The sequence below is a fragment of the Miscanthus floridulus genome, chromosome 6, assembly GCF_019320115.1.
Source record: "Miscanthus floridulus cultivar M001 chromosome 6, ASM1932011v1, whole genome shotgun sequence".
Taxonomy (NCBI): domain Eukaryota; kingdom Viridiplantae; phylum Streptophyta; class Magnoliopsida; order Poales; family Poaceae; genus Miscanthus; species Miscanthus floridulus.
Genome location: NC_089585.1, coordinates 122,561,195 through 122,576,670, shown reverse-complemented (window position 1 = coordinate 122,576,670; position 15,476 = coordinate 122,561,195). Strand labels below are relative to the sequence as shown.

Genomic DNA, 15,476 nt, shown 5'->3' with positions numbered 1-15,476 from the left:
TCCTGAGAGCCGCGGAGGTTTCTAGGGAAGAAAGGGGAGATAGCGAGGGAGAAGAGAGAAACTCACCGAAAAGTCGGACTAGAGGTCATCCACCGTGAGGACATCGATGCTGGAGGCTTTCGTCATGAAGGGGTTTCTACCATCGTAGGAGGTGGTGCACTAGAGGGTCTCCGGGAGGGAGGAGTTCCCGCAACCTTGTCCCGACGAGGTGGTTTCTTTCCTTACCTTTCATGAGCGTGGATTAGGATACCCCGTGCACTGGTTCCTGCGTGGGCTCCTCAATGAGTGGGGTTTGGACCTATAGCACCTCAATCCAACGGGGGTGCTGCACATCGCTGGTTTCATCACCATCTGCGAGGCTTTCCTTGGGATGGAGCCGCACGTGGATCTCTTCTGGCTTTTCTTCTCTGGGAGAGCTATGACGACGGGGAATTTAGTCAAGACCACACCGGTGGGGGGTTCGCCCTGTAGAGGAAGCCAAGCGTGGGAGGTTTGTATCCCACGTACATCCCATGTGACTCCAATCGGGGATGGCATGGGGAGTGGTTTTACCTCTAGAATCTGGCGGAGGCGCCGTTTCCAACGTTCACCGGTGGGAGGCCGGTGAAGCAGAAAAGTTGGTCGTGGGGTTGTGCCCGCACAGAGAGGCACAAGGTGGAGGTAATCGAGGAGGAGCTGCAGAAGCTCGTAAGGCTCGGCCTTGACGGGGTGCGGGTGTTCCACACCCTCTTCTGCCACCGGGTTGTGCCGTTGGCGGAGAGGATGCGACCGATATGGATGTACGGTGGCCGGTCGGACCCGGACCGTGTGTCACCGGAGGACATGCCAGACGATGAGGTCTAGAGTCACCTTGACCGGGTGCTGCATTTGAGGTCCAAGGATACAGTTGTGGGGAACCCATACCGTTCAATGCCTCGGTCGTGTCCAACCTGGTATGATCCCTTATTTTGTTCGTGTTTCTTCCTCTGCTTTTGTTGTTTCTTGATCCTGGGCCATCCGTTCTATAGGGGCTTGAAAGGTACAAGTCCCAGCCACACCTTCCTAAGGGACCAGAGGGCAGGGCCCAGTAGGCCGCCTAGAAGGAGGTGGCAGACACCCGAAAGAAGAAGAGAACCAGGGAGGTTCAGCGGAAGGAAGAGAAGAAGAAGGAGGTAGCCCGGCGTGTGAGGGCCGTGGAACATAGGAGCGACGTTGAGTCGGAACTCACGTCGGATGATCCTACGGATTTGGATGGCATGGTCTTCTCTGATGAGGAGGAGAGTCAGTGGGAGGCTGTGACCTCGGCGGAGCATCGTGACCCTGTGGCGATGTTCGCCGGTGAGGAGCAGAAGGTCACGCGGCGTGTGGAGGTTCCTGTGTCGAGGAAGCGCGCAGCAAGTGCGGACATCGTCGGTGAATGGGCGGCGAAGCAGACACGGTCATCGCGCCCCTCAGTGGCGCGCTGGTTCCGTCGTTGCCTGTGGTGGACGTGGCTGAGCGAGCCGGGCGGTCTGAGGAGCGGACTGGCATTTGTGCGCTGATGGGACCAGTGCCAATGCCTGGCTCGTAGCCGGAGGAGGCCCTGCCTGCCGTGGGTGCGGTCGAGCAGTCCGGGCGGTCTGAGGAGCATACTGGCATCCAGACAGCGCGTGACTTGCAGTCGGAGGACGCTCCGCCCGCTGCTCCAGTCGGAGAGTCTCGAGCCGGAGGTCGTAGTGACCCGTAGGCCGGGAAGGAGCCGGTCAGGATGACTTCGCTTCCATCTGAAGTGAGGGGGCATGGGTCACTGCCTGGGAGCGGTCCTCGTCCTGCGGGCCCGTCGACATCGGGCTCTACTTTCAGAGTCGTGCCGCTCACCTCCCGGTATGTTTTTCTTTCTGTTGTTTGAGCTTTTTCGGAGGGTGACTTACCCGCACTTTCTGTTAGCGGCCGGGGGATGCTGGGGTTGCGCGTCGCTCCGACCCCCGTGCAGGAGATTTGGAGGCCCACCCTGTAGCGTGTCGCGGCGAGCGAAGGGGGCAGCAGGGTGGCGGCGGCAAAGCCTTCCCTCTTGAGGGTGGTGCTCCCCGGGTCGGCTGTTGATAAGGCGGCAGTGGCGGTGTCGGTGTTGGCGGCGATCCCGGTGCTAATGGCGGGGGTTGCGTCGGAGGTAACTCTCGTGGCCCCTCCTCCGCCGGTCGCGGTGGAAGAGACGAGGGAGGGTGAGCTCCCTATCTCACCGGGTGGAGGGCCGCACGGCTTATCCTTGCCGTCGAAGCCAAAGGCGCCGGAGGGAAGTGCGGCCAGGACGGAGTTAGGACGCCTAGCGGCGTTCCACGCAAATGAGGTGATGGACATCTCGTCTGACGACGAGGCGGATGTCGCGGCAGAGCTGCCAGTGTCGCCGCGGGAGCTGGCGGTGTCACCGCGGGAGCAGGCGGTGGTCTAGTTGGAGGCTAGGCCCTCCGGTGGTTCGCTGGAGGGTGACCTAGAGTGGCCCTGCCCTGAGGACCCATCGAAGGCACGGTTCATCCTCCGGGATTCCTGGGAGCGTCAGCTCTGGGACATTTTGGGGGGCAAGGGCATGCCACGGTGTCCGAGCTCACCAAGCTATCCGCGAAGCTTAAAAGCGCCCAGAAGCAGGCTCAGTTCGCTTAGTAGTTGGTTGAGGGTGACCTGCAGCTCGCCGCGGAGGTGAGTTTCTGGTACTTGTCCTTTGAATCTTTCGTCGGTTATTTTTAGCATGCTTGTTTTTCGTAGGATATAAGGAAGATGTCGTCCCGCAAGTCTTAATTCCTCCGGGCGGAATACGCCTAGATGGCTAAGCTCGAGCGTCGAGTAGAGTTCGCTCACCATGAGTCCTAGGACCGGGCGGCCAAGGCAGCCACGGCGCGGGCGGAGTGGCAGTGTGCAGCGGAGCGGGAGACTGCCGCCGAGCAAGGGCTCGAGGCGACGAAAGCACGCCAGGCAAAGACTGAGGCAGGGTTGCGGGCATCCCTGATGAGCACCGAGGTGGCGCTTCAAGAGGCCTTAGCGGCCCTTGAGCCGGAGCGGAGTGCTTTGGCGTCGGAGCGGGTCGCCCTGGAGTCGGCAAGGAAGGCCCTAGAGGCGGAGCAGAGGGCCCGATCGGAGGTGGACCAGGAGGTGCTTGCACTTCGGGGCCGGGTGATGGAGACGAAGGAGGCGAACGCCCGGCTGTGTGCGTGGGTGGCTCGATAGGCAGAGGAATTCTCTGCCCTTGAGAACTCCCGTGTTGGTACGTGCCTCTTTTTTTTGTTTGTCGTTGCGTTGGTTTCCTTAGCCTGTTTCTGAGCTTGTCGCCCTTCTTCCAGAGTTGGGTGAAAAGGTGAAGACGCTGGAGCAAGACCTGGAGACAACCAAGGCGACCATCAGCTAGAATGTGGAGGAGCTGGCCAAGGCCCGTGAAGAGCGACGTGCTCTCGAGGGGGACCTTGATGCGGAGGTCCCGGACGCGGTCAAGGACCTTGTCAGGAGCGGGCTATTTTACGGGGTGTCGGGGGTGCTGACCTCGGTGGCAACGCACCACCCGAATCTGGACTTCGCCACTATCTGCAGTGGGTATGCTGAAGGCCTAAACATGGAGGACATCCAGTCGATCGGGGAGAGCTTGCTGCCGCACGTGCGGTCGGTGTCGGAGCAAGTCTCCGCCAAGTGGGTGATGGACGTTCGCCATGAAGACATGGCCCGAAGCATGCGTGGGGAGGACGCTTCCGAGCCTGCGGATAGCACAGAGCTTGGTTCGAGGGGAACGTTGCCTTGGCCCCGATCGAGCCGAACGTCGTGCCACCGGGGAGTGAGCAACCTACGCCTTCGTCGGTCGCGCCGTCAGCAGATACCGCCGGGCTGGTCCAATAGCTTGCAAAATATAAGTAGTTAGTAAACGTAAAAAGTTTAAGTTTGTGGGGGAGCCCCTATGTAAAACGTTTGTGTGTGTGTTTAATGACTGCAATCGGTTTTTATTTTTGTGATGGAGTTGCTCCGTTCGGGGGAGCTTGTTCCCTTTCATTCCTTAGTTTTCCCTTAGCATAATTTTGTTTTTTATTTCTTCCTTTCTCGTACCTACCCATTTGTCCCGTAGGCTGTAACCTTATGAGCCCAGGGCGTGGCCCGTGAGGCTCGGCCGCTCGCAACCATAGGAAAAGGCGGGTGCAATCAGTCGGAATGTTTTAAAGCAAAGCTATGTAAGGTAAATCAAAGGAACGAACTGCCCTTTTGTTCGGGTAGGGAGGAGTTTTTCCATATGAAAGTAAAAGAGTACTCAAAGTAAAAACAAAATAGAGGGGTAGTAGAGCCCCTTAGTGGAGCCCACGAGCGCCCCGAGCCGAAAAGTGTTCGGGGTGGGGTGCTTTTATAGGAGCGTTCGCTAAGTAAACAAAGGTAAGACTAAAACTTAGGAAAGGAAAAAACGACATAGTTGTTCCAAGGTGCTCGGAGAGAGCGTCGTTGTTGTTGTCCTTCAGTTGGTAGGCGACCGGTTGGATCACTTCATCCTTCAGTCATCTGGATCCTTGCCCGCTGCGCCCCCTTCTTCGGTTGCTGCCTCTCCGCCTTTTTCTTTCCTTGGCATGCCAGCTTACCTCAGCAGGCGCTTGAGGAGCTAGCAGTCCTTGTAGAGGTGTTTTATGGGATAGTTGTGGTTGGTGCATGGGCTCTCCATGAGCTCGTGGAAGTGGCCCGGAGGGTCCTTCCAGGGCTGCGTGCCCGCATGATCAGCCGTGGCAACCAACGCGGAGTTGGCTGGTCGGCGGTGATTCTTTCTGTTCTTTTTGCCCCTCTGCGTGGAGGGGCCTTCGTCCTGATCCCGGCGCTTGGCCTTGCCCTTGCCCTGGCCTCCGTCGGAGCGCGACGGGAGCGGCGTTTTTTGGGGGTTTTGGACAAAGGTCCGCGGTCCCGGGCCATCAGGGCTGGGACTCCGGTCGCTGCTGCATGTGTCTTGGTTCGGTCCGAGCCGCACGAATACAGGCGGTCGGTGCGGAGCGGTCGCTGGGTCAAGACAAGGTGCAAGTGTGGCCTCCTATGCCGCACTCTGTGATTGTAGCGACGATCGGGTGGAGCGACCCATCTATCGTGTCCTCGTTCCCCTAGCGAAGAGCGAGGATGTGAGTTGGCATCGTGATATGGAGCACTCCGCTTGTTGAACGGTGGCGGTCTCCACTAGTGTCCGAAGGTTCCGGTGGATCGCCTGTTCATGAGGGTCGTTCGGCTCGGACAGGCCGCGCAGAAGCATTGCCGTGGCGGTGATGTTCTGGTTCACCCGAGCAAAGTGCGAGGGATCGTCCCCCCTGTCCATGGTGTTGTGCTGGACCTGACAGGTACGCCCCCGAGCGCCGCTCACTGGTCTATGCGCTCGGGGGTCTCCGTGTGAGGGTCCGGAGAGGTGCGAGTCCGTGAGGACTCCGCTTCCACCGGTGGGTGTCCCAGAGGGTCCGCCATGGCGCACTCCCAGGACGGACGGTGGCTAGGCGCCATGTCGCTGATGCTAGAGCCGTCACTCTCGCCATCGTCATCCATGAGGTCGAGGAAACAGGTGGGAGCATAGCTCGCCATTCCCACGAATTCGGATGCGAGAGGGGGCGGCGTAGGCATCCTTCGAGCCCCCAGGCGTATGCGTCCGCGGAAGACGTGAGGCCATAGGGGAACCGGCCGTACGGCGGTTGCGTTGGGGACAACGGGGTTCTACCGGATAATCGGCGGAAGATAGAGAATAGTAAGTAAATAACAGCGTGTATATTACTCACAGCGGGGTTTGAGCAGAGAGTTTGCTCGGAAAGAAGAGCAGATGCCGAGTTATCGAAGCCACACGTCCTGGAGTTGATGGAGAGCGCTCCTCCGACGGATGCCGAGACATGAGCCTCCTTGCGGAGATGTAGCACGCCGAGCCGGTCGACGACAAAGTTCAGGCTTCCGAAGAGGAAGGCCTGGGATGGCTCGAAGATGGGTGGAACCCGTATCTCGACGGGTGAGAGTGCGGGAAACTCCAATGAGCCGAAGCAAATCGTATCGTTCGAGCCTGCCACGGCGAGGGTGGCGGAAAAGTGGGCCATCCGATGACCAAAAAGTGTTGAACGTACAACGTCTTCCCCACGGACGGCGCCAACTGTCGGTGTAGAAAGTGACCAACTAGTGAATATTTGTAGTTTTGCTGTACGTTGTGATCGGAGGTGGCCTAGCACTCAATGACACATGATTTATACTGGTTTAGGCAACGTGCCCTATGTCCAATCGGGGTCAGTCGGTGACTTTATTCCTGAGCCCAGGTGCTCGAAGTTTGCAGTTGGGTTACAAATGGGAAGGAGAAAGATAGGGGTGTACAAGAGGTCCGGTCGGCTCCGGTCGGAAGGGCCGAGAGTGACAGGAACTTCGCTATGAGCTAAGTGTTCAAGCGGGTGCTTGAGGTCCGAACCTGGTGGCTCTGTGGTTGTGAGCTATCGATCTAAGGAACTCTGGCCTACTGGAATCGGTCTCCCTTTGTTGGAGGAAGCACACCCCCCTAATATAGATGAAGGGGACGACTTTACAAGTGAGAGAGAAAGGGTGCGTATGCTACCGAGCCTTGTTGTCCACGCCTACCGAGCCTTGTTGCCCACACCGGCGGGTACCAGATAATGGTGGGCGCCTACAACACTGTTGATGTCACTGTAGAATGTCAGATGCATACGGGAGGTCGTGCTACGTTTTTCAGGGATGGTGGACGTCGGTACCTGCAAATACTGTTTGATGCCTAGAGGCATATGAGGAGTCTCGCCATATTCACCCGGTACGATAAATCCTGGCGCCCATACCGCTATTGATGCCCAGAGGCACTTGAAGGGCCTTACCGTATGGGAGTTTTAGCGGCCCCTACAATAATACTGTTTGTCAGGTGGCTGCAGAGTACTGTTTCGCGCAGGGTATGGTCCTGGTACAGTGGTTTTGACTTGTGAGCCTTGCCTCGCCTTTCTCCGCACGTCTTCTGGTTCCTACCGAGCGGGCGTCCCCGGTCGGATGGCTCCAGTCGGCTCTGAGTGCGCCGGTCGGAGAAGAGCGACGAGCAGGGTTCCTACGAGCCCCGGTCGGAGAGACGCGGGGTCGGAGTCGGAAGTAGCGCTTTGGGCCAAGCCTTCCGATCGGAGAGGCCGTCCGGAGGTGGCTAGAGGCCGAAGCGAGTGCTCCGATCGAAGTGGTGGGCCCAAGGGGTCGACGAGCGGACGTCGCTCCTTTCGGTCCAGACCTTCTGGTCGACGACTGGACTGTCCTTCCGGCCTGTTGTATTTAGACTCTTGGGCCGAGTCTTAGCACGGAAGCCGGTCCCCGAGGGACTTCGGGTTTTTGAAACCGATAATGAAAGTTTTTTTTAAAACCAACACTTAGTGTCGGATGGATGCTTGGATCAACCAACGCCTAGTAGGTCACTAGCTGCTCTATAGTAACGGGCTGGGCTAGAAACTGTCCGGCATATACGAGTCAGGCCGAGAATCAGATAATTATTGGAGATGAGAAAGGCCGAAGTATATGTTGGGCTAAGGCCGCTTGGATAAACGTTACGTACTTAAAAAAAATAGTATAGTGTCCATGCTAACGCCACGACTTCATTCAGTAATATATATAAAAACAACCGTTATATATTAGAAAAATGAAACGGAAAGAATCAGTTCATTTTCAGAGAAATATATAGAATAAACCTACCACTATCATGACTACCTATCCGATCCTGTGTAAGCTACTCATTCCGAAACATAAACATATACTCCTGCTTTGAAAATTCCACACAGTTCCAGATTTCTAACTGAACTGCAATCTTAAGTGTGAATCATGTTGGACTCCACTCTGATTTGTATGTATAAACCAATTCATTCGTACTGCATCTCAGCATTTCAACTACAGTATAACCCAGTTCATTCACCTAATGAATATTTTGTTCGCCAGCTCATCTAACGAATATTTTTTGCAACCAAGTGGAGTTCTGCTAACAAAAGCATGTAGAACATGGAGTAACAGGTTACTACAGCTTTATCTGAATCGAACTGAATTGTCAGCTTACTGAGATCCAGCTAACACTGTAAAAATTATCAGATTCACACTGGATCAAACAAATAGCAAACCAGAATTACTACTGCAAAATGCTCATAGATTCCGATTTCCGAACAGTGGAAACACGAATTAGTAGAGATCCATAGATTCCAATCGTTTGCTTTTTCATCCACAGCGGTTCCCGATTATTAGTAGAAAAAAGAATCTAGCTCTACTGCTTCGTAATCTTTCGATCGTTGCTTCTATATACACTTAAAACCGCACACGCCAGCCAGACGCTCGGCTGTGAAGGGAGAGAGGGGAGAACCGAAAAAACAAAACAGAGGACGGATGGACGGAGCAGCAGATTCGACGTGCGCGGGAAAGGGGGAACGGAACCTACGCGATCTTGGCGAAGCAGCCGCCCCCGGCCATCATGACCTTGAACTCCTCGAACGAGATGAGGCCGTCGCCGTTCTGGTCGACGCCCTCGATCATGCGGCGGCACTGCGCGACGGAGGCGGACTCGCCGAGGCCTCTGAGGACGCGCGCGAGCTCGGCCGCGGAGATGGTGCCGTTGCCGTCGGCGTCGAAGACGCGGAACGCGTGGCGGAGGTCCTCCTCGACGGCGGCCGCGTCGCCGGCCACCGTCGCGTTCAGCGCCGCGAACTCGTCCAGGCTGATGAAGCCGTCGCCGTCCGCGTCCGCCTCGGCCATCATCCGCGCCACCTCGTCGTCGGAGGCCGCGTGGCCCAGGCTCTCGAACAGCGCCGCCAGCTCCGACCGCGAGATCCGCCCGTCGACGTTCGCGTCGAACTTGCGGAACACGCGCGCCATCTCCTCCTCTGCCGATGTCGCCGCAGGCGCAGGTGGCCCGTTGACCTTGCCTTCCTGCTGCGGCTGCATCTGCGGCGGCGGCAACTTGGAGCGGCGGCGGAACAGGGACGGCACGGGCATCCTGATCTTGGAGTGGCCCATGGCCGTGCGTCCGTGGAGTGCCGGAGCCGCGAGATCGAGCGGAGGCGGACTCCGCGTGGAAAGAGCCGCGGATTTCTCGTGCTATAATTTTTCTCCCGTCAATATTTTTTTTTCCGCGACGCAGGGAGGGGGAGGAGGAATACCATACAAAATATGCTGATAGTTGGATCGTGCGTGAGTAATGAGAGAGAATATTGAGGACAGATCTGGACGATTGATTCGGATATGGTTGGTTTTGTGTGTATAATTTTTAAGGTGCATTTAGGATGGCCATCTCAGCGGAGGACGCTTTTCTGGGTGGACCAAGCGAAGAAAAACTTGGTGCATTAGTAGGATAGATGTAGTCGCGAAGGGTTGATGCGCAACACCAGCCACCAGTGGCAACCTTCTGCTCCGCATGCAGTCGCCTCCAGCGACCCTGTGCTCAGGGCGAACCTGTCGCCAGCACTGGCTGCACGCCTGCACCCGCTGCAGCTCCCCCGCGCGCCGTCACCCTTGAGGGCGTCGACGACGTACCCCCAGTCCCCACTATGCTGTACCTCCTCGTCCTCCGTTTCTCGAAGAAAAAGAGCCTTTTTTTTACAACAGAAGAAAAAGAGCCCTGGTTCACCGCGGCCTCCTGACCGAATGTGTTTGGGAGATAATTTTAGAGAGCGTTCGGCTGACGTTAAATTGCTACTGTAGCAGCTGAAAAACACTATTTATGCTGCCGAAGCTGACCAGCCGAACACGCTGTTAGTTGGAGCTAGGGACCAGGGCCCAGGGGAAATGATTTATTTTAGCGCCTATCGTCTCTGCTTGAGATATTTCAGCAGTATTGACATGCATTAAGTCATGCGGTAATGAAGACTGTAGTATCGCATTGTGGCATGTAAGATGTTCAAACTTCACTATTGACAATCTGCAGTATCCATGTCTATGCCGTATGAACTTAAATACCTTACCTCATTAAGTCATTGTTCACGTGAATGCGTATATAGATCACCATTAGCCGTCAACTCTACTACTCATGTCCATGCCACCCCAACGTGATATTGTTTCTTAAGTGGAAGGAGTTGTTGAACATACTGTACCGTATGAAACGATTCATATACATCCAGAGTCAGCACTGGCGGATACAAGATGGGAATAAGAGGGCTAAATAATGAAGATTTAGGGCTAGAGTTAGAGATTAATAGTGATTTGAGGCTAAATAACCATGTTCTAATGAAGAAATCAGGCTCACTAGGGGTTGTAGCCCCGACAGTCCCCTTTGGATCCGACCCTGGGAGTCAGGAAAAGTGAGCCCCAAAGAGCTCTGATGCACGAGTCTCGCCTAAATCTTGAAGAGTTCTTCAGTTCAGGCATATTAAAATCAGCCTCTAGAAGAACAATACAGATTTATAGGACGCCATATTATATATTAAAAGTTGTTGTTGTCAAAAAAAAAAAAAGAAGAAGAAGCCCCGGCATTAGGGGGTTGGGGAGGAAAACGGTTTAGGACCAGTCCCTAAAACTGGCGTTTTGTTTCGCAAGCCAAGTGCCCAAGTGGCGTGTTTAGAGAGAATTGAACCTGCTGCAACCTTTTGTTTTGTCACAGCCAAGTTTCAGCATTCTTATCTGTTTGGTGTGAATACCATATCTCCTCGTGAAGGAGTACCTGGGTACTATACTGAACGAAACAATTTAATCCTACGTAAAGCTCCGGGTATGTGGTGAGTTTAAGTCAAACAGAAAGCTACATCAGGTCAGGTGTGTCTACAAAGAAAACTGCAAACCTCTCCAAGGTCGACCGCTGTGTCTAGTTTCAGGAAGAGACAAAAGTTTCAACTTCTACCAAGTCCAAGCATATATATTAAACAAAGTAAGCTTTATATTATATTAAAAAGGTTCAACCATGCATTAAGCACAGTAAGGTGACCTGTACACTGAGACAAAAAAACTAAAAAAAGGTAAATGGCATATACTAACAAAGTAAGCTTTATTATATTCAAAAGGTTCAGCGATGCATTCAGCAAAGTAAGGTGAATTTTTTTTTAATGTCAAAGCGATGCATTGAGCAAAGAATGCAAAGTAAGATGGGAAAAATAATTCAATATCAAGAATGGGGAAAAAATAATTTCAAAGCGATGCATTGAGCAAAGAATGCAAAGTAAGAAAAAAAATTAATGTCAAAGCGATGCATTGAGCAAAGAATGCAAAGTATAAGATGGGAAAAATAATTAAATGTCAAGAATGGGAAAAAAATTAATGTCAAAGCGATGCATTGAGCAAAGAATGCAAAGTATAAGATGGGAAAAATAATTAAATGTCAAGAATGGGAAAAAAAAATTAATGTCAAAGCGATGCATTGAGCAAAGAATGCAGAGTAAGATGGAAAAAAATAAATGTCAAGAATGGGATTCGAACCCATGCCCTTTCGGACCAGTACCTGAAACTGGCGCCTTAGACCGACTCGGCCATCTTGACTTATGTATTTTAAACCTAACATTCCTTTTTTATTCAAAAACTTAGCAGCACAGTTAGTATAAACCCCTCCATTCAACAGCATGTTGAGCACAGCAAACTAATCAGCGTAGCTTCCCCTTCCCTTTCAACGGCCGAAATCTTGTACAGATGCTGATAAGGCTCGATCAAACCAGCTGATTCATGCACGATGCACCGAAAGCCGAAAGCAATTGGCTCGTGGGGGATCAGAAACGAGTCGGCTAGTGCAAGTGAACAACTAACAGGGCATATCGCATCGTGGATTATTTACTATTGGTTGGTTTGGTGTGAGAGAAAAACACTGTTCCTAGCTAAAAATTTACGATCATTTACGAGCGAGCGAACAGGCTGGGCCATGACTCAAGAGATCTTTTTCAGGGGCCACACGACACAACTCCCCTGTCTCCAAACCATCATGATCTCGCTGCCGTCCCAGCCACGTCGCAGCATCATAACGGCGAAAGGTCCCACGACTGGCACCAATACCGTTTAGTTGGCAATTTTTTTTTGGCAAAATACCAATGTAGCACTTTCGTTGTTAGTTGGCAATTAGTATCCAATCATAGTATAATTAGGCTTAAAAGATTTGTCTCGTGAATTTCGTCTAAACTGTATAATTAGTTTTATTTTTTATTTATATTTAATGCTTCATGCATGCGTCCAAAGATTTGATGTGACGGAAAATCTTGAAAAATTTGGCATTTTGGAGTGGAACTGTGGTCCAAATTAAGCCCCTGGCCCCGTGCAGTGCGGTACAGAGACGACCTGTTGCTCTCGCGCACGGCGCACGCAGGCAGCCGAGCGCCGGGTCCCGGGCGGCCGGGCAGCAGCCGGCCGCTGGCCCGCTGCTGCTTGCCCGGCCGCTGGCCCGCTGCTGCTTCTGGCGTCGACAGCTACACGCAACTGCGCAGCGCATGCCCTCCATGATTGATCGAAAACTTCTGGCCGGGCAGCCCGATAGACCATCTCCCGCCGCACTGTGCAGCTTGCGCAGGCGCAGCAGCTGCCCCTACCCATGGCCTCGCGAGAGTGACAACCAGCTGTGCAAGTAGGAGTAGATCGAGGCATCGAGCTGATGCACCTGCACCGTCCTTCTGCCCATCCACATCGTTCGACATGGTCCCATGGACAATGGCATGGCACGGAACACGGATGGATGGTCCATGACTGCATGCATTGTCGAGTAGCAGAAGTGTCCGGCTGTGCAGCGTTGGGTGGGTGGCTGTTTGGTTGCCTGTTTTGAGTCCCAATCCAGTTCTTGGAGCCACCGACCACACTTTAGCCAGGCTCCACAAGAACGCAGGATTCGATCGTTCATTTGGAGCCAGGCTTGGCCTGCCACTGGTGCCCGTTCTCCTCACCCTCGGTCTCACCGGCACGCTCACTATCACCCGCGACGGAACCAGCGGCGGTGGCCGTGCTCCCCTCTACCTGCGGCGGCGCGGATCCGCTCCTTCGTCCGGCGGCGGCAGACCCTCCTGCTCTGCTCGTGGTTCGCGCACGCCCAGCAATGGCGCTCCGGCCGCTGCTTCGCCACCCGGAGCAGCACGGTGGCGCGCGTGGGCGAAGCCAGGGGCTCCGCAGCTCGAGCAGCATGTCCGCGGCCTCCCGGAGGCGCCCGCGCTCCGCGAACGCGGCCACCACCGCGCGCGCTCGAGCCGCATGAGGTGGCGGAGGTCAGGCGGATGGACAGGCGGCGGAAGAGCGCCAGCACCGCCGCGAGCGAGCAAGGCCGGGTCGAAGACGGGGCCCGGGGCGGTGGGGACGGCGGCGGCGGAGGAGGAGGGAGCGGGGTCTGGCCATTGGATGCGAGATGCTCATCGTCACTTGCTTACCGTGCTGGTCACCATCACCGTGCTGCTCGTTGGGGGTGCTGGCCGTGCTCGCTGGATCTCACCGTTGCACCCATTTCCTGCTCTGCACGTTGGATCCTTTACGTAGGATGCTCTGTTCGTTGGATCCTCACTTTTCTCAATGGAAGTAAACTTACCGACGTAGGGAAGAGGTGACTATATAAAATAAACCAGATAATCAAATACACTCTGGACTGGCCAGGCTAACATAGTACATATAAGTAAACACCCCTGACTCGATGAGAACCGGCTAAGACTACCCATGCTAGAAATTGACCATAAACCAAAACACCCCATACATGCTCCACAGTCCACTCCACCTACCCAACCACAACCAGGGGCCGATCGAAAAAGCTAGAATAATCCTGAAAGAACAGCGCATGCATCTCAGCGGTATCTCCTGTTCGCCGGTAGCTGGGTTTCGTGCTGAACTGCTGATCGATGATGGGCCTATCTCCACCGAATTATTTGTGTCTCGTGACTACTCGTAGCTCGTCAGCGGCAGCGCAGCAAGTCCGTTCGGCATCATCATTTCGGAGCGTTTAGTTCGTTATGATTGCTGATTCGCTGTCAGTTACGGACCGCGCCGATCAGCCTGCGATATTTCGATCGTGTTGTCCTCTCCGAATAGCCGCTGTGGTCTGTGGAGCCGGCCTGCCGGCGCGGGCATGACCACGGGCGATGGTCGGCGGTGCGAGAAGTCATGCATGGGCGGTGTTGAGCACCCGGCAACTTGGACGGCTGGACCGCTCCGCTGGACTCTACTACCAAACTCACTCTCTGCTTGCCAAATATCAGAATCAACGTTGTTTGAAATCTTAGGGGTCTGTTTGATACTTTGATACATTTTTCTTGATTGGTGGAGCAGGAGCTCAAGGAGCAACACCACTAATGTAGCTAAAGCTGCTTAAAAAGTATTTGGTAAAACCAGCTTCACATGATAGATAGAAATAACAAAATATATCTACAATACTTTTATATTTTATATTTTCCTCCTTCATTTAATTATTTTTTTCCTCGTCTTCCCTTCTTTGTTATCCTGATGCCTCCCTCGCATCCGACCTTGCTCGATGCCTGCCCCACTGCGCCCCGGCACCTTTGACCTCGCTCGGCGTAGCCGTGCTCTAGTGCCTTCGCTCGCTGGTTTGGTTTATAAGACTACTGGCACGGTCGTTTCTCTTATAATCTATTTTTTAGCTTGTTTTTTCAGCAGGAACAATGTTTTTCTCTTACAATAAATCAGCGTGAATAATATTTTGGCTTGTTTTTTTTCAGCGAAGCGAACGGGACCAGTAGGGCTGCTATGCGATAGTCCATGTCAATAACAAAAAATGGGTGTTCCGAGCATATTGCCCTCTAAGAATGGGTGTCGCCTGACAAACTCTCAGCTAGCGAGGCATGAGCTCGCTGTAAGGCCCCCTAGCGCGCTCGTCTTGCGGCGCGTCGTTGTACAAAACTATTTCTCAATTTTAATACAAAGATACGTAAATCTTTCGTGTATTCGAGAAAAAAATAGTGGGCTTCAAGAGTGTGTGAGCCAGTCTCAGTGAAAGTTTCATAAGAGTTTTAATTGCATTTAAGAGCTTGTCACATAAGTTTTTTTATGACATGACAATGTTCCATAAAGAGAGAGAAGTGATGGAATTCTATTGACACAATTACTAACTTTGTATGAGTCATATATTAAATGTTTATAAAACAATACAATGAAACTATATATCGAGAGCGGGTGTGTGGGCGTTTTATCCTATTTTTATTTCACTGTACATGACGTGCCGGTTTTGAATTAATGCCACGAGAAACTCTTCACTAAAAATTGTCTAAAGAGTAAAGACACGCCCCGTGACCTTTCCTGTGCTGCCCCCACGAGATTGGCTATTCTTATAATAGAAGTTGGGGATTACGTTGTCTGCGAGGCCATTTGTGCTTGTAACCCCGTTGACAGAAGTGCTGTTTATGGGGATACCAGGTTCCTGCTTCTCCGGATCGAAGCAAAATCTTGTCAACTTCGCAGACTGCGGTCACTGCCACACTGTTCTTTTGTTTCTGTTTGAATTTGTGCCCGCGCTAACCAAGATACTACCCTACGAACAGTCGAACACGGACTAGACGCATATTTGAATTAAGTAGCCAAACTGTCAGGATTAGAGAGTGGTCTCATGGAAGAGAACTACTAGCTAGCTAGGTTTATTATTTAGGAAGTACACAGTA

General features: G+C 53.3%; 2 protein-coding genes and 1 non-coding gene across 3 annotated transcripts; all 3 read right to left on the bottom strand.

The window, feature by feature from the left end:
• Positions 1-1,332: 1,332 nt before the first annotated feature.
• Positions 1,333-2,316, bottom strand: LOC136461148 (nucleoporin NSP1-like). Its single transcript, XM_066460572.1, has one exon. It carries the CDS (start codon positions 2,314-2,316, stop codon positions 1,333-1,335), a length of 984 nt encoding a protein of 327 aa, XP_066316669.1.
• Positions 2,317-8,216: 5,900 nt separating this feature from the next.
• On the bottom strand, positions 8,217-9,055 carry LOC136459407 (probable calcium-binding protein CML10). Its single transcript, XM_066459268.1, has one exon. It carries the CDS (start codon positions 8,944-8,946, stop codon positions 8,368-8,370), a length of 579 nt encoding a protein of 192 aa, XP_066315365.1. The 5' UTR covers positions 8,947-9,055; the 3' UTR covers positions 8,217-8,367.
• Positions 9,056-11,313: 2,258 nt separating this feature from the next.
• TRNAL-CAG (transfer RNA leucine (anticodon CAG)) lies at positions 11,314-11,394 on the bottom strand. The gene has a single exon. It is a non-coding gene; the product is annotated as a tRNA-Leu (tRNA).
• Between the last annotated feature and the right edge of the window lie 4,082 nt (positions 11,395-15,476).

Bases quoted from the DNA above. Each gene is read 5' to 3' on its own strand.
- LOC136461148 (XM_066460572.1), bottom strand. From the start codon at position 2,316: ATGTCCATCACCTCATTTGCGTGGAACGCCGCTAGGCGTCCTAACTCC.
- LOC136459407 (XM_066459268.1), bottom strand. From the start codon at position 8,946: ATGGGCCACTCCAAGATCAGGATGCCCGTGCCGTCCCTGTTCCGCCGC.